Source organism: Stegodyphus dumicola, chromosome 3 (assembly GCF_044657685.1).
Source record: "Stegodyphus dumicola isolate Sdum_Otavi_A_Nest chromosome 3, ASM4465768v1".
NCBI lineage: Eukaryota > Metazoa > Arthropoda > Arachnida > Araneae > Eresidae > Stegodyphus > Stegodyphus dumicola.
The window spans coordinates 203,642,567-203,661,503 of record NC_140770.1 but is presented as its reverse complement, the minus strand read 5'-3'; the positions used below and the strand labels follow the sequence as shown (position 1 = coordinate 203,661,503).

At 35.2% G+C, this 18,937-nt stretch overlaps 1 protein-coding gene across 3 annotated transcripts in view; it reads right to left on the bottom strand.

Moving 5' to 3' along the window:
* Nucleotides 1-18,937, bottom strand: part of LOC118202193 (deoxyribonuclease-1-like) — a 49,486-nt gene that overhangs the window by 11,999 nt on the left and 18,550 nt on the right. For all 3 annotated transcript variants that reach the window (XM_085813780.1, XM_085813778.1, XM_085813779.1), the window contains exon 8: nt 3,050-3,146. In XM_085813780.1, the coding sequence (XP_085669906.1) occupies nt 3,050-3,146 (97 nt within the window). The remainder of the gene's footprint in view (nt 1-3,049; nt 3,147-18,937) is intronic.

The window sequence follows — 18,937 nt, the reverse complement described above, 5'->3', positions numbered from 1 at the left end:
TAGGAATAGTGAAATGAAAGCTGTATATGATACTGGTTTCCCGTAAAAAATTCTTTTCTTTTTTTATATTAATAAATTTTGTTTCTTAAATTCTCTATAAAGTAATGAATATTTTCTACTTAACAGTACATAAGGGACTGTGATGTTGTGTTGGAATAAGGTTATTTTCGAAAATAATAGAATTAAATAGTTCTACGACGTAAATTTAAATTATTTTTTTCTTTTTTGTATTAATGCCAAAGCTTAAAAATCTTTGAAAATATTGAAGTTACATGAAATACAAGTATGTGAGACTCTGACGTTGTTTACCGCCTTACTGAATGGTAGAACTGAATTAATTAGTCTGTCATCTGAAAACAATTTATTATACTTAGTTTCAATAAAAACAAAGTCGAACTGTTAGAAATTTAAATTTAAATTAAAGAATTTAATGTTAATATGCAAACTGGTTATTGTTATTTTCAGTAGAAAGTAGTTAATTAGGTGCGGTTTAAAATGCGATAAAATATTGTGATGTCACAGGCTTAATCCCATCCATTTATGACGAGATTAAGCTCCGCATTTGCGATTTTGTTTATGCAGCGTATCCTGAGCTTTTACCAATGTGTTTTACAGCTACTATCTTTGCAAAGGAAATGCAGATTATCAAAACAATATCTGTGAAAATTCTGGCGGCTCAGCTGAGGAAACTGTCCAGAACGGCGGAGCTGGTATACATATAAAATTACCGAATGGTACAATCGTGAACCGCAAAACGCACAGACACCTTAGCCTCAAATTTCGCCAGCGAGCTGAGAACAATAAATAGGGCTTTACGTTAATATTATCTACCTCAGAATTAGAGCAAAGCAAATGGTTTGACTGTCTTCTGTGACTCCAGAGTTACTTCAGAGGCAATAAATAAAGGTCAGTTAACACTTGCTCAAGATATTTAACATCAGCTGAGGGAAATTGACAATCTAGATGAGATCTCCATTCTGCAGAGCTCAGTTAGTACTTAATCTTTTTTTAAGCTATGTTTCAGTATCCCAGTGTTAACTGTCACAGTTCACTGTTTCAGTATTTTATCAACATCTTTCTATAATGAATAATTTTAACAGACCATTTTAATAATTTAAAATTTCAAACCGTATTTTTCCTAAGAATAAAACTACTAAAAAACGTTATTTCCTCTAAACCTAGTTGTGAATAAGTAAAATGAGTCTACCTTTCATCAGTAAAATTCATTTGAAATTAGAAGTTGTTTTTTTCCTTTCTTTTTTAATCCGTGTTTTAGAACTAATTAGAATTATTTAGAGAGAAATTGTAACTTATATGAAAGATGGAAAATTCTGTCCTACTTGGCAAGAACTAAAACAGTTCACACATATTAACTTCATAAATGAATTCTTTTGCTCTGCACGCCCTAAATCTAATCTATAGCATCATTAAATAATTACCAAATAATTATTTTGAGATTTTACTTTAATTATTCTTAACTTTTATATTTTCTATCAAAAGTAGCTAGGAAGAAGAAATGATAATATAGTCTTTCCTTGAAACAAATTATTTTTAAAAAGCAGTTCCCCCTTAGTATTTAAAGAGTAATAAAGTAAAATGTAGAAAAATTTAATTCACCATTTTTTATAAATGTTTAATTCCTTCAACTTTGACGAATGCCCGCTACTTAGCGAAAACGTTTGGATTTTCTGATTATCCGCATACCTAGTGTCAGTCAGCATTTGGTAGAATTCTTATTTTCGGTGTAACTTAGAGTATCCAACACACACATGAACGTACTATATGCGTGTTTAAGCACACGTAGATTTACGTGCTGTATATTTAACCGTTATTTCTTTAAATGATATCCTTGAAACTTTGCCCCGAAACTTGTCTAAACCACCGTATCAAAATACAGTATTCTTTAACTGCAAAAATGTAAATAGCGCAGTATAGGTTTTTGTTTTATTGCTAACATTTTTCATTTCTTATAAAATGTTTTTTATTATAATTATGAATACTTATACGCCAGATAAACATTTTTCTTTACCTAAAAAAACGGCAATAATGTACCGTCTTTTCTGGGGTTGCGAATAAACTAAAAGTATCAAAAGCTCTTTCGATTTAATATGATCCTTTATATTAGCTTAGCTTAAGCAACAAAGACGGCTACATTTTTTTTTTTTTCGATAAAACAGCTGTGAGCTCAAAGAGAAGATGGTAATCATTTTCAAACATTTTCTGATTATACATTACAAATTTATCTAACATAACATAAATTTATACTTATCGAATGCATCTTCATTTTATTTTATCTTCTAATATGCATGCGGGAAAAGAAGATTAAATATTTTTCCATTTGAAACCGTAAACAGCCGTTTATAATGATTTAAAAATAAAAGTAGGTGTTCAAACATATTAATGGATTTGTACATTCTTTTCTCCGTATAATACCCGTATCAGGCAAAATAAAATACTTTGTTTAATTTTTTTTTAGATAGTTCTTTCCCTTAGCCCGAAAAATGATAACATTGAAGTTCTTCTGTCCAATTATTATTACAGTATATTATTTATGAGAGATATGTAGAATGCTGAATTATGAATCATATTCGATTTCATCTAAGCAATGGTTTTCCAGTGAAAATTCGCAAGAAGACCTAAAACTGGTTGTTTTATTCATTTCTTTTCCCCGCCGATTAAAAATACCGTTTTAGTAGCGCCTTCTAAGCAATAAATAATTATGTAAAAGCAGTATATCGCATTATGCAGTATTACTAAAATTACTTTTTATATATTGACACGAATAAGAGCTATGGAAGAGGAAACATAAAAGTCGATGAAGTCATTATTTCATAGTCAAAGAGAACAACTGTAGAAAAACCAATATTGTCACAATAAAATTAATATTGATTAATAATATCAATACTGATATTAATATTTATACTGATTAATAATGATATTTAAATTTATACTGATTAATACTGATTGTTACTGATTAATAATTATTGATTATTTTTAATACTGATATTTGATTTATAAAATATAAATAGAAATTCAACTGATACTTTACCAAGTCATTCGAAACGTCGTATACATCTTTATACTTGAAAACGCTAACAGAATCCCAAATAATGGCATTTTCCATATTCTCACCAGCAATAACAATCCTGAAATAAAACTGTTTTAGATTTCATAACTAATATCAATTATGGAGCAAGTAAATAAGCGAATATGATTTATTACTTATGCTGATGTCAACTGGTTGTGGTATTTCGTACCCATTTTAGATTTTATTACTGCTTTCTTCAAACAATATTAGATTTACGTTCAGACAGTTAATTTTAAGTCTGAAGCAATATGAGAGAAGAATATAGTTACTTGGATAAAACAATGCACGGTTTCTGCTTCACTCTTCAGAATCTGGGCATTTTCCATTTCATTACCTTATGTTTTATTTCATTTCACAGGGAACGGATCTTTTTTATAAATTATATTAAGTTTTCTGTAAATCGTGTTTCGTATTGGGTTTTTTATTAATAAATTATATTAGATTTTGTGGCAGTTTTGCACAGAACCGCCGTTAAACTACTACAATTTTTTGTTACAGTCTGGCCGTTTTCAAAATATTTAAAATTTTTGAATCGTTATTAACTGAAATTAGGCAAAAAAATATTCGTATATCGTCTCTGTATCTTAATTCATTAAATTTTATTTATTATTTAATTATTCAAAAGACTATTATTTATTTTTATTTTCTGTAAAACTTCGACATCATATGAATTTATCTTTCTTTCAGAATATTACAGTATCTACCCAAATTCCATATACATTAACATAGATTACAACGCTTTGGTAATGATTTTTATGTGTGTGCATGTATATATATATATATATATATATATATATATATATATATATGATAATTTATAGGTTCGCAGTTGTGATACATCTATAGAATTTAGCAACTAGCTGACTATACAAAGATGAAACCAACCACCTTATTGATCAGGGTTAAAGGGGTAGTAAATGTAACACACGTGCAGATAGCGTAGTGGATATTTTGAACTATTAGAAGAACCATCAAATCCTTGAATAATCACAATATATATTTATTACTTAACGATTACGCTGTTCAAACATCATATTAAGTAGCACGGCATAATGGGGCCGTTTGCTTCCGAAAAGTTTTAAATAGGCATTCACATTTTTTTAAACAATAAATAAAGAATATGAAGCAAGAAATGTGTTTTATTGCAGCAGCAGTTTTGTGATATCTTCGTTCTGAAGTGTTGGGTCATTTAATTCACAGTAGTTGTCTTTTGATTATTTATTGAAAACAATAACAACATGATTGAAACAAATATGAAATATCATACGCGGCACAGTGCCGGATCTATACATCTTAGCACATCCTCGTTCCTGCGTGTTCTAACTGTATTTTCCCCTCGCCACGGGAGAAGCAAACATCAGTTTATCCCTTTAGGGAATTTTAGTTAGAACATTCTCCGGCCCGCGACGAAGGTATTTATCATAAATTCAAAATCTTACAATAAAATAGTACATCTTATACTTTTACAAAACTTGTAATATAGAACATAGCATGAATACTTTGTATATAAAGGATATTATCATCATACTAGCTACTACTCTACATTTTATCTTACTAACTACCACAAGCTAAATGCAAATAGAAAAGAAAACAATTATCATCAAACAATAACTAACACAAGTAACAAATTTCAGTTACTAAGGAAATACTAAATAGATACTTGAAAATTCTGAAAACAATCATTCATATCTCGTTCCAAGTTCCAAATGATATAGCATTTGGATAGGCCTTTTTATTACACCTGAAGAAGTTTTCACTGTTTCTTCTTACCTTGTTATCCCGGCCTGTGTGTAACTCCATCACCTTTCCCAGCTTCCACAGCTACTGAGGTAGTTTGTCATCCCTTATCAAAACTACATCATTTATATTAAAATCAGTGGTTACATTAACAGGTTTGAAACAATTTGCACCATTTAATTGGAGAAGATACTCTCTTTTCCATCGTCTCCAAAAATCATTTAAAATTTTCTCCCGATGCAAATATCTTTCAATTAAAATTCTTTTGTTACTTGCAATATGTTCTTTAACATGACCAGCCTGGTGCGGTAAGGATGTTAACCGTTTTCCAGTTAGGAAATGACCAGGAGTGAGAGGGAATGGCTCTGATGGATCATTGTAAACGTATGTAAGTGGTCTAGAATTTAGAATAGATTCTATTTCAGTCAAAATGGTTTGTAATTCTTCAAAGGAAACTGAAGCCTTTCCTAGCACTTTTCTCAAAATACTTTTTGTCATCTTCACCATTCTCTCCCAGTATCCACCCCACAAAGCTGCTCTTTCGACAATAAAATGCCACCTTATTCCTTTTGTACCAAAATAATTTTGTACAGATGGATCAGCAATATTTGCATATAACTTCTTCAGTTCTACATCTGCACCTTTAAAAGTTTTGGAATTGTCAGTGTTGCTTAACAAGTAAATCATAGGTTCGAATATCTGAGCCGACACTTTTGAAAAACACCAACATTTATTTTCACGCCATTTCTAATTCTACAAAATCTTAAATGCCACTAACTATCAAACAGAAAAACAGACGTAGACGTAATGATGCATCTGGGAACGTGATCCTCGTGACAGACGAATTCTTTAGGGTTGCCACAGAAAAGCAGTGTGTCGCCACAATTCTCCCACCTTTTGAGTGGATGGCTATACACTCAAAACATAAAACTTACATCAATATAAATGATGGTTATATAAAAAAGAAAATTACTTAATACTTAAATCATGTTACTTGAAAACAAAATTAATACTGAGGAATAATACAACAATAATAGCACAAAAAATAAATCATAATAGCTAAAGACATGAATTACATTATTCGTGATTTTACAACTCTACCACTACTGGTGGGGAAAGGAACTTGCTCATTTTGAGTATATTATCCAGTTCCAATCTAAACAATCTCTGTATTGGTCTCAAGAACTCTGAATTATTTCTTTTTACAAGAGCAACTCTTATGTTGCCATCTCGACCAGGGATCACCCGAATAACGCGTGCTAAATTCCAATACGCACGGTTTTTATTTTGATCCTCCAGCAACACAATTTCTCCTACAGAGAGAGGTTTATTTTTGTAATTTCTGGTAGACTGCTGTCTTAACTGCCCTATATACTCAGAGCGAAATCTCACTCTTAACAATTCTCTCATTCTCTGGAGATATTTCGCTCTTCTACTTAATATTTCTTTGTCCACATTGTCAATATCAGGTACACCCGACTGTGGAGTTTCATGCAGAAAGTTTTCTGGAGTTAAAGGCAAGGGATCTTCAATATCGTCCACACAAGACGGTGAGTAACTCTTCATAACCAAGAGAAGCACGACCTAAAATTTTCCTTAATATTTGTTTTACAATTTGTATTAAACGCTTCCACCATCCACCCCACCAAACGGCGGATGGAGAATTAAATTTCCATTGTATTCTCTTTTCAGCAGCCCTAGAGCAGAGGCTGTCCTAGTCAATGGTTTGCAGAACTCTCTCTGCATCCACAAAATTTTTCCCATTATCGGAATATATGGTGGTAGGGCGTCCACGACGTGCGATAAAACGCCTTAAAGCTTGAAAAAATGATTCAGTTGTTAATGAGGTAACCAGTTCCATATGGATAGCACAATAAACCGCACAGGTGAAGAGCACAATATATTATTTTCGTCCATCCTTTAAATGTAAGGGTCCTGCAAGATCACACCCGACGATTTCAAAAATGGCTGAATCACGAACCCTATCATTTGGTAAAACGCCTGGGACTGTCTCACCTCTTTTAGCCTTAAATCTCTGACATGTTACACATTTTCTTATACAGTTCCTTATAGTTTTACGTGATTTTAAGATCCAATATCTTTCTCTTAAATGCGACATTAATAATGTAGTACCTGCATGCAACAAATCTTTGTGTACACTTAATATCAATAATTTGACTACTGGATGCTCAGAAGGTAATATGATGGGAAACTTAAAGCTGCTAGAGTCGTCACGATAAACAACATTAGACTTAGCTCTTATTAGACCCTGACTATCGACAAATGGTCTGAGTCGTCTTAGCTTATCATCTGTTTCACCATTAAACGACTCTTTTTGTATTAATAGCATTAAAGCTATTTCTCCCCTTTCTATTTCAGATACAGTCAAATCATTAGAATGGTTGTTATTATTACAATTTTCTTAAATGATGAGAAATACTTATAGTACCATCCAATACAATTATGACTCTTCGCCAACGTAACAATAACTATCTTACGTATTTCTGAATTAACCAAATCCTCATCTGGTTCATCATTAGATTTAGGCCAATTTGCCTCATCTTCCCGTAACCAATCAGGTTCCTCCCACCATTTTCGTTCTATTAATTGTTTTACATGACAACCTCTAGAAAGTAGGTCAGCAGGATTGAGACTACCAGGGACATGTTGCCATACAGTGAGGGAGGTCAAAGACCTGATTTCCTGTACACGATTAAAAACGAATGCTCCCCAACGTTGATTTCGCCGTATCCAACTTAAAGCCGTCGAGGAGTCAGTCCAACAATAAATACGAACTTCATGTAGGCCAATATCATTAATAACTGAAGACAATAACCTAGAACCAATATTACAAGCAAGAAGTTCTAATCGAGGAATCGTAATAGGTTTTAAAGGCGCTACTCTCGATCTTGCGTGTACCAAACTAACCTTTACCTTTTTGCCACTCTGTACTCTTAAAAAGACGCACGCACCATACGCACTTTTACTACTGTCACAAAAGAGATGTATACTCACAGCTTCATTGATAGATTTAAGACCTACCCATATAGGTATTTGGATACCGGATAGCAAGTACAACTTTTTAAGCCAAAACCTAAACTTTTTGGTTAATTCATCGGGAAGAACATCGTCCCATTTCAGCCTTAAATTCCAAGTTTCCTGTAAAATTAGTTTTGGAATCAACATTACAGGAGCCATATGGCCTATAATGTCAAACACCTGATGAGCTACTGCTAAAACTAGTCTTTTAGTAACTGGGTCATCCAATTTTATATCTTGACTTATTTAACCATACAAACTGTATGCCATACAAAGCCCAAAACAGACACATCTCCTTCCGTGGAGGAATCTTCCTCTGGCACAACACTTCTTATATTGGATTTCCAGAATCTTAAATTAAAATGACCCGAAGCCATAATTATTTGTGATTCATTTACAAACTTTCTCATTTCTATTTCTGAATCCATACTAGCCACACAGTTATCTACTAAAAAGGATGTTTTCAAAATATCCGCTGTATGACTTAAGCTTTCGGGAACTACGCTCAAATGATATTGTATTGTAGCGGCCAATAAATACGGACTACACGTAATTTCAAAAACTACTCTTCTATGCCGATACAGTTCTACTTGTTCTTGATTATCCCTACTGAACCACATAAATCTCAAAAAGTCTCGATCATTTTCCCTTATAGATATTTGCAAGAACGCTTTTTCTATATCTGAAGTAACACCAACTTAATTCTTGCGAAACCGATTAAGAATCGAAGGTATAATTTCAATTAAATTTGGTCCAGTAGATAAACAATCGTTCAATGATGGATAACCAGGCGAATGAGAACTTGCATTAAACACCGGTCCTATACTCGTGCTACTATTTTCTTTAACAACTGCTCTATGAGGTAAATAATGTACACCCTTATATTTATTCTTATCCGGTACTTTTTCAATTATCCCGAGTGCTAACCAGTTCTGGAAAACGTCTCCGTAAGCGTCAAAATTTCCCGTAGTCATTAATTTTCTTTTAGTACTTACAAGACATTTTTCTGCTATCACTTTGTTTTCGGGTAAAAGCGAGCTATTCGACACCCAAGGTAATGCTACTTCGTACCTTCCCTCTGAATTTACCGTAAGAGTCTCTTCAAAATATTTTTGCGTATCCTCCTGTAACTGAGTTTTGGTTTTACTTACGGAAGGTCCACCTAATACCCAAAACATCTAACTTCCAGAGATCACTTATACATTGACCCTTCACTAACAGAGAAGAAATTAGGAGGGATGCAGTATTTATCGTAGCTGGCTCAGTGCCAGTAAATTTACCCCTAACAGTCCAGCCTAACTGCGTATGCACCGCGCTGACGCCGCACGTAAGGGGAACAATTTTTCCAGTTAGCAACTTACCAGCAAAATCCGCAACAATTAGTAATTTTATCTCTTTATCTACCTTACATGTACCATTTTCTAAATCACTTAATTTGATACCATGTGACTTGAGTTCGCGTAACCACGAACCAGATGGGAGTTGCTTAATTTCAGAACAAATTTTGTTTTGACCAAGTACCTCTAATTTACACTTATATTTACTATATATACTTCAATAACATAGTTTTTATATATATTTTCTGAAGTCTCAACTCCACCAAAAAGAAATTGTTTAATTTTTGATTCACCAATACACTTACAATTTAACCTTTCAGCAAAATCATTACATAAATATGATTTCATAGAACCACTATCATAAATTGCTGGTACAAACATTTCTTTAGAACCATTCTGAATTTTTACAATTAACGTATGAAGATATACATCTGATACCTTAACATAGTTATTAAGAATGCCTGTTTGTTTTCGTCATTCGCTAACTTTGTGACACTTTTTGTTTTAAAAGGCTGTAAGGATCTTAAGTTTTACTAACTTTTATTTTATTTTAAATCTTTACTATCACTTCTTATTTTCTACTTCCGGCCAGAATTAAAAGCTTTAACTTATTTATGCAAATTTGTCTTGCGAACGCCAAGTACTTAAGTTGTGGCTTTTTGCCAAGCAAGAGAGAGGAAGGAGTGATTAGGAGCAGGTCGCTTGCCATAGCAGCTTTACTCGGTTGCTGGTTGCCTTCAAGGCCAGAGGTTTAATCCTCTTGATAATTTTAAACGTATCGTAGTGTTAACACTTCTCTGTACTACATACGGCTTTTTTGCTAATACGTATACGGTCAATCTTGGAGTAGGCACTTGTTTGATTAATCCAAAGTTAAGTCTAGTTAGAGTTTAGTTAATATTTTTATATTCTTACGTTCGGACCTCAAGTGGTTGGTCTCTGTATTCCGAAGTCCGGAAATCATTGTAAAGAGAGAAAAATAAAGGGTTTCGTATACCTTTCCTGTGTGTTTTGTCTACTTCCCAAAATTATTGAACATAGCTTTAGTAAGCTTCCTGTTCCGAGTCAAGACATTTAATGTTCCCAAAGCAAGTAAGTAGGAACACAGAACCTGATAGTGGCGCCCGACGAAGAAGAATAACCATGGCCGAGTTTCAAGAAGAACCTGTGCTGCCTGCAGAAGCGGCTCAGAATCCAGAAATGCCAGCTGCCGCCCTGGAAGGATTTGGTTACATCGTCCAGACCATGCGCGCATCGATGAAACCAGAAGCAACATTTAATGGAAACTCACCGGTAACCAGTTTTTTGGAAAAATTGGATGACCACTTCATGCTGTACCCAGTGCATGAGTTCCAGAAAGTCACCTTAGCTACCAGCGCTTTGAGGGGCCAAGCGCTTAATTGGTTCAAATGTATCGGCAAAAGCCTCTTGGGTCAAGCGGGAAGTCCCACCTATACTTACGAAAATTTTAAGACTGCCTTAGTAAAAGCCTTCCCTGTCGTAAGAGATCGTGCAATATTAGAAGCGGAACTTTTCAGCATATACCAGAAACGAATTGAAAATCCCTCAAGCTTTATTTTAAGAAAAATTCACGTCTTCAAACTCTTGTATGGAAATCGTCCGGATCCTGAGATAATTCAAGTGATTTTGCCGAGGTTACATCCCCAAGTACAAGACTTTATTGAATTAAGGAATCCGACTACACTGGAAAAGTTATTTGAGCTAGCAATCCAGTTTGAAAGTAGAAGAACGGCGGACATTGAAAGAAGACGCCAGTATGAGCAACGAAACCAATTTGGTGCGCCAAGATCACAGCAAAGTCAAAAACACGGCTACGGAAGCAAAGCGAATCAGTGGGCAAGGAAACCCGAGTATCCAAAAACAACCGGCGAACGTCGACAGTTCAATAGTAATCCAGGAAAAAAGTCTGAAGGCCAGTGGAAAAAGAAGGAAAGCACGGAAAGGAAAAAACAAGATTTAAACTGAAACAGATTTCTGCTGACGGGAGGGTGCGGAAATCCGAAGGCCAAGAAAACCCCTCTTCCTTTAAGTTAAATACAGTGATGGTGAAAAATTTGACTCTTCCAAAGATTGAAGTGTTGGTGAATAACATCCCAGCCACCGCACTCCTGGATACAGGAGCGCAGTGTTCCTGTGTGGCAGAAGATTTTTTTAGGAAGTATTTTCGTAAATACCGCATATATAATTCGGATAATACGACAGTGTTAGCTGCGCAGGGAGAAAGATGCAAGTGCATAGGTAAATTACCGTTATACGTTCGTATCAAGGACGAGCAAGTAAAGATTATGTTTTTTATAGTAAAGAATTTGCAAGCACATATCATCTTAGGGATAGATTTTCCTTCAGAGGCAGAAGCAACACTGGATTTTAACGAAGCGTCCCTTAAGCTGACGATGAAACCGGTTCGAGAAGAAAAAACAGAACCACCAATGTTAAACCTTGACCACCTGCCTAAGGAAGAGCAACAAAAAATTCGACAAGTGGTAAGTGAATTTGCTTCGTTATTTAGTGATATTCCAGGATTTACTCAAGTTACTAACCATAGTATGGACACCGGAGATTCACTGCCAGTTCGGCACAAACCATACCGATATGATAAGAATAAAGAAAAAATTATAGAGTGGCACATTAGAGATATGTTACGTAAAAAGATCATAACGCCCATCTCAAGTAGTTATGCTAGCCCGGTGGTGTTATGTAAGAAAAACAATGACTATCCAGTAACACATCCAAAAAGGTGGCGTTTTGCGATTGACTATCGTAAATTAAACTCCATGACTAAATATCCGGTATATCCGTTACCTATTATTGAAGAAATTCTAAGGAACATAACTTCTACCAATTACATGACTGCTTTAGACTTAACGACTGGTTATTTTCAAATAGGGGTTAGACCGGAAGATGTGCCTAAGACTGCTTTTATAACCAAGTCTGGCACTTATGCATTCCTGCGTATGCCGTTTGGCCCTTCAGGGGCACCGGCAACATTTCAGCGATGTATGGACATTGTGCTAAGGTCTGTTCTTAGAAAGTCCACATTTATCTATTTAGACGATATCATTATTACTATTGATAATCTGGACCAACATGTAGAGGATTTAAGACAGGTGTTTTCATTATTAAATGAGGCCGGTCTAAAAGTTAATGTCGAATAGTGCAAATTTGCAGCCCCTGAATTAAAATACTTAGGTTACAAAATATCTCAGAAAGGAATCGAGACAGACGAATCAAAAATAATCGCTGTGCAAAAGTATCCGCCGCCAAATACGGCGAAGAAGCTCTCTTCTTTTCTAGGACTTTGTTCATATTATAGGTCCTTTATAAAAGATTTTGCAGCTATTGCTGAACCATTGTTAAAATTAAAAAGGAAAAAGGCAAGATTCTCGTGGACGGGCGAAGCCAATAGTGCTTTCGAAAAATTAAAGCAAGCATTAACGCAAGCCCCTGTTTCGAAATTTCCTGAAAAGGATGAGAATTTAGAAATTTCAGCTGATGCTTCGGATTATGCGGTAGGAGCGGTACTTTCGCAAAATCAGCAGCCCGTGGCATTTTTTAGTCGAACTTTAAATCAAACACAAAGAAATTATTCCGCGACTGAGAGAGAGGCACTTGCAGTTCTGTTAGCAGTGCAAAAGTTCCGAGTCTATTTTGGAAGGGTGCCAATAACAGTGTATTCTGATCATGCGGCGGTAACTAGATTGTACTCAGGGAAAAACTTATCCCCAAGGTTAATAAGATGGGCACTCAAGTTACAAGAGTATAATCTGGTAATCAAGCACACCCCCGGAAAGTAAAATATCGTAGCAGATGCCCTATCCAGAATAAAAATAGATGAAGAAGGTAATACTGTAAAGGTGGCAATGCTCACAGCATGTACGATAAATTCCCGAGAAACTGTAATAACCGAACTGGGTAAGGATCCTGAATTTAAAAACATTTATGAGTATTTAAAGGATCCTGAAAATTTTAGCCACCAAGATATTGTGGCGATAAGAAATAGGGCGGCCCATTACGAACTAATAATTGGTCTATTATTTTATACAAAAACTACAAATTCCAACAACGAATTTCGACCTGTTATCCCAGCTAGTCTTAGATTAAATATCCTGCAGGAGTTACACGACTGCCCTTTAGCTTCTCATGCTGGTATTCGAAAAACCATCCAACGCGTACGCGAAGCAGTTTATTTTCCTGAACTGCAAAAGTTAACAAGGGCGTATGTCCAGTCCTGCCCAACATGTCAAGCAGTTAATTATATTAATTTCCGCGCGGCCGGGTTTCTAAATAGCATTAAATTCGAATTTCCAAATGAAATAATTGGCATCGATTTATTGGGCCCTTTCCCAAAAAGTCAGTTAAATAAAAGTCGGTATCTCCTTGTTATGGTTGATCATTTTAGTAAGTGGACCTAAACTGTTCCCTTAAAACGAGCCTCCGCGAAATTAGTTACTGATTCTATTTTAAATAAATATATTTTAAAATACGGGGCGCCCCTAAAAGTTATATCGGATAATGGTCCTCAATTTGTAAGTAATATATTTGAAGACATATGCCAAAAACTGGGCATACGTCATTTAAAAATGGTCCCGTATCGGCCGCAATCAAATATAGCGGAACGGGTCAATAGAAATATAGTGAAAATTATCCGCAGTTATGTTAAAAATTTTCATAAAAGCTGGGATAACTATGTCAATGAATTAGCTTCCGCCCTTAGGACCGCAAAACATGATACACCGGGCAAAACTCCTGCTGAGTTATTTTTAGGCAGAAAGATTTTAACGCCGTTAGATAAATTATTTTATGTTCAACAAAGAGCCCCAGAATTTAAAATGGGTGATATAGAAAAATTAATTAAAGAAGCAAAAAAGAACACTGAAGTAGAACAGAGGAAACAGAAACTTTATTACGATATGAAACGACGGGGAGTAACTTATAAAAAAGGAGATGAAGTGTTAAAAATTAAGCATTCACTTTCTTCAGCACCAGAAGATAAAACTGCCAAATTTTTTCCACGATTTGAAGGACCATATGTCATAGAAAAAATAACTCAGGCTATAGTGGTGTTAAAAGCCAGGAATGGTGAAACATGCTCCGCAAACATTGACCAGATAAAACCATTCTATAACCGTAATAAAATGCAAATATTTAAAGATCTTTTGCAGGATCCGGCACTGCAGGCACAGCAGGCACAAGCTCCAGAGGTGGAACAACGACAATCACAAGGGCAAGCCATTAGGAGGCAGGAGCAATTGAAAAGAAAGTTTCCCCGTTGGAAAATTGAAGGTAACAAGAAAAACAAGCCGTTCCACCGACCAGAAAAAAGAGAGCACGACCACCCCCAGAATGAAGAAGGGAGAAGTACGACGAATGCAAAGAGAGCCAGGAGAAATAACGGCAACTATAACCCGGCTCCCAAACGGAAGATCTACCCATCGGACAGGAGTCTACGCAGCAAATGTCGACGAATTGCTGAAGGAACACCAGCTGCGGAGGCAAAGAAACAAGGAAAATTTGAACAGCCAGCAACGAGATCCAAGCAGGAACGAGAGAGAGTTGTCCCGGTTCCGCCAAGACCAGCTGCCATCAAACGGGAGAGAATTAACGTCATGAATGAAATAAGAATGTTAAGAGAAATATAAGTATTCATGTTACTTGCCATTTAATTGTGTAACTTTTCATTAAACTAGTAACGGCGAAGACCACAGGCAGAGGCTAAAACGAAGGTCTTCAAGGGTGACCGAACTGGAAGGAAAAGAAAGCTCATGGAGGAAGGAACTGAAGGGCGAACCCGCACAAGAAGGAAGATGAACCAAACCATAGTTTTCGCTACCTTCCAGGACTGGGCAGAAAAAAGGATGTCCGAATATCACAAAGATAAGTAAAACTTTATGTTACTTTGAAACCTTAAGTTAATCTTTCATTCTTACTGCAAGTGGCAGAATTCAAGACGTTTTACCTCATGTGAGGTCTACCTTTATCGCCACAAAGGCGAGAAATGAGTTGTTACCTATTTTGGTATTATGTTTTTCAATTACTCGCGAGTAAAACTAAAATTAATGTATAATAGGAATGTGTAAATACTTGAATATTGTAAAAGTTATTGTATAAAATTTTATTTAAAAGATTCTGGCAAGAAAGAAGTTTTAGTCTGAAAGACTTTTGAAATGTAGTATTTCAATGTAGAAGAATTGGCACTTGCTTGGAAAAGAATAGAAGTTAACAATGTACTACTAATGTATGTTTTAAAATGCGTAAAATGAACGGCATGTTAATATGTCTTTATATACATTGTGAACTGTTATTTTAAACGTTAAGAAATACTGTGATATGTTAAAAGTGAAAGTAATGCCAAAAATTTTAACTTATTCGTGTGACTGTAAAAAGAGCAAATTATTGTGAATATGTGTTAAAGGTTGAATGAATGTAGTTAGGTTCTCTGACGCTACACTTCAGAGTTAGCCACTTTCAGAATAGTACCTCAGGGTTTAGAGATGAATATAAGGTGTGTTATGAGGTCTTGTTATGTTGAATTTTAACACGTTAGTGTTTTGATTGCAGGCGGTAGTGTTGAACACTTGTACATAAACACGTTCGTGTTTGGTGTTTTCTTTTACAACACATGTCAGAGAGCACGGGGAGAGAATTAAATAACGTCATGAATGAAATAAGAATGTTAAGAGAAATATAAGTATTCATGTTACTTGCCATTTAATTGTGTAACTTTTCATTAAACTAGTTTTCCTTCCAGATCTCTGGAAGGAACCAGATTTCAACTAAGAACTCCTGTTTAGATGCAGTACAGATGAAAACTAATTGTCCATGGAATTGATAATGTAAAAACTACTTTTTTTAAAATTTCTAGTTTCTAGTGAGAAATGTTTGTAAAAGATTGGCCTCGCATTAGATTCTAGAGCTAAAAGTTTTCAACAAGGTCATTTTAGACCTCAGTTTCAAACTAATTAACTCTGGCGGGAAGTATTTAAGGATCTTAAGTTTTACTAACGTTTATTTTATTTTAAATCTTTACTATCACTTCTTATTTTCTACTTCCGGCCAGAATTAAAAGCTTTAACTTATTTATGCAAATTTGTCTTGCGAACGCCAAGTACTTAAGTTGTGGCTTTTTGCCAAGCAAGAGAGAGGAAGGAGTGATTAGGAGCAGGCCGCTTGCCATAGCAGTTTTACTCGGTTGCTGGTTGCCTTCAAGGCCAGAGGTTTAATCCTCTTGATAATTTTAAACGTATCGTAGTGTTCACAGTTCTCTGTACTACATACGGCTTTTTTGCTAATACACGGCCAATCTTGGAGTAGGCACTTGTTTGATTAATCCAAAGTTAAGTCTAGTTAGAGTTTAGTTAATATTTTTATATTCTTACGTTCAGACCACAAGTGGTTGGTCTCTGTATTCCGAAGTCCGGAAATCATTGTAAAGAGAGAAAAATAAAGGGTTTCGTATACCCTTCCTGTGTGTTTTGTCTACTTCCCCAAATTATTGAACATAGCTTTAGTAAGCTCCCTGTTCCGAGTCAGGACATTTAATGTTCCCAAAGCAAGTAAGGAGGAACACAGAACCTGATAAGGCAAATCAGGGCACATAATCACAAAATGTCGATTTTTACATAAGGTACACCTATGTTTAGCTGTACAGTGATTTGCTCTATGATTTTTCTTAAGGCACACAAAACAAACATTCTTTTTCTTAATGATATCTTTCTTACATTCTAAACTCATTAAAGGATGCATCTTTACAATTTTCAGACAAATGGGATTTTTCACAAAAAATACAAGTATCAGACTTTTTACACTTTTGAAAATTCTCATTACACTTACTACTATTACTATTATTTGCATTAATTAGTTCACATGCAGTTGGAACAACAGGTTTTGTGTCAAAAAACTTATTTTTCTTATTACTTACTTTATCAGAACCCAAAACATCACTGGTAAGTTTAACTCTAAATTCAGTTTCTACTTCCCTTTTTATCAAATCAATCAATGACTCCAAATCACTCCCTGATGTTTCAGGTGACATACCTCGTTGTCTTTCCCAAATTTGTATTAAATCAGCAGGAATTACTGATTCCACTAAAGGAAATAAAACAACTGCAAATTTATCTTTAGTTAAACCGAGTGTTTCCAATGCGCGTAGTTGAGTTTGCAACTTGTCATAAAGAGTTAATAAGTCTATCTTTTGTTTGTCATTGATTACCAGTTTTAATAGCTCTCTAACATAAATTTGAATTAAAACATTTTCATTTCCAAATCGTTCTTTGAGATACTCCACGGCTTTTTCGTAATTTTCTTCCGTAGCAGGAAAACTCTCCACTATTGCTCTTGGTGCAGTCTCAGGTTTCGTAGATTGTAGTAGATAATGAAACTTGTCCCTCTTGTCGATGCGAGTATCTTCATGTATTTTACTAAAACCTTGTCCAAAACGTCAACCACTTTCGGGAGTCTCCATCGAACTTCACCAGTTCGATCTCTGGAAGTTTCTGTTTTGCGGCCGTAACTATTCCTGGTGAAAACCCGCTATTCTTTGAACCAGTAGAAGGCTGAGAACCCTTATCCTTTTTCCTGTTGGCTTTTACTTTCAACGTAGATAATTTATCATAATATTCTTGAGCTGCACTAAATTCTCTTTCGTATTCTTCTTCAATACAGCTTTTTTTCTGTAGAAGTTCCAAAAAAGAGTCATCCGTATTTCGTAAAGTTTTATACTTCTCTGAAATTTGATCTAAATAAATTTCTAAATCGTCTAAATCCGGAGAATCTGATCGTATCAGTCCATCTAACTTATTAGCTGTTTTCGTAAATACACTCCTAATTGCTTTCCGCTTCTGTTTTAGTGTTTCTAAATCATCCATGTTTGCACCTAGGAACTTCTCTTATTTTCGTAAATTATCAAGTGTCGAAATCGATAATGTCACCCTGTGACATTCATCCTGGCTGGCTCGTCAAGTTTGTTGCTTAACAAGTAAATCATAGGTTCGAAAATCTGAGCCGACACTTTTGAAAAACACCAACATTTATTTTGACGCCATTTCTATTTCTACAAAATCTTAAATGCAACTAACTATCAAACAGAAAAGCAGACGTAGACGTAATGATGCATCAGGACACGTGATCCCCGTGACAGACGAATTCTTTAGGGTTGCCACAGAAAGGCAGTGTGTCGCCACAGTCAGAGTTTATAGTTCGGCTAACACCTCTTCTTGATACAAAGCGACGAAATGCTAGAAGGAAATGTTCGGTGCTTAGGCTAGAAACAATTTCAATGTGAACTGCACGTGTGACTACACAAGTAAACAAACAAATATAAACCTTGTCTCCATTTTTCGTAAACAAAGGTCCAGCAAAATCAACACCTGTGATTTCAAAGGGATTCGCTTCATGAATTCTATCCGCTGGTAATGGAGCAGTCACTTGAGTGCCCTTTTTAGCCATAAATTTCCTGCAAACGAAACAGTTATTCAAGCACAATTTTACAGCTTGTCTGCCTCGGATCCAATACTTTTCTCGAGTTTGAGTAAGTGTATCTGAAACACCAGCATGAAGCAAGTTCTCATGTTCTCTTTTGATTAGCAATTCAGTAAATCTCGATTTTTTCGGTATAATCCATGGATGCTTTTCTTGAAACTGAAAATCAGAATGTTGTAATCTACCACCAAGACATATGAGTCCTTCTGCCGTCAGGATCCGGTTTAGACCACATAAT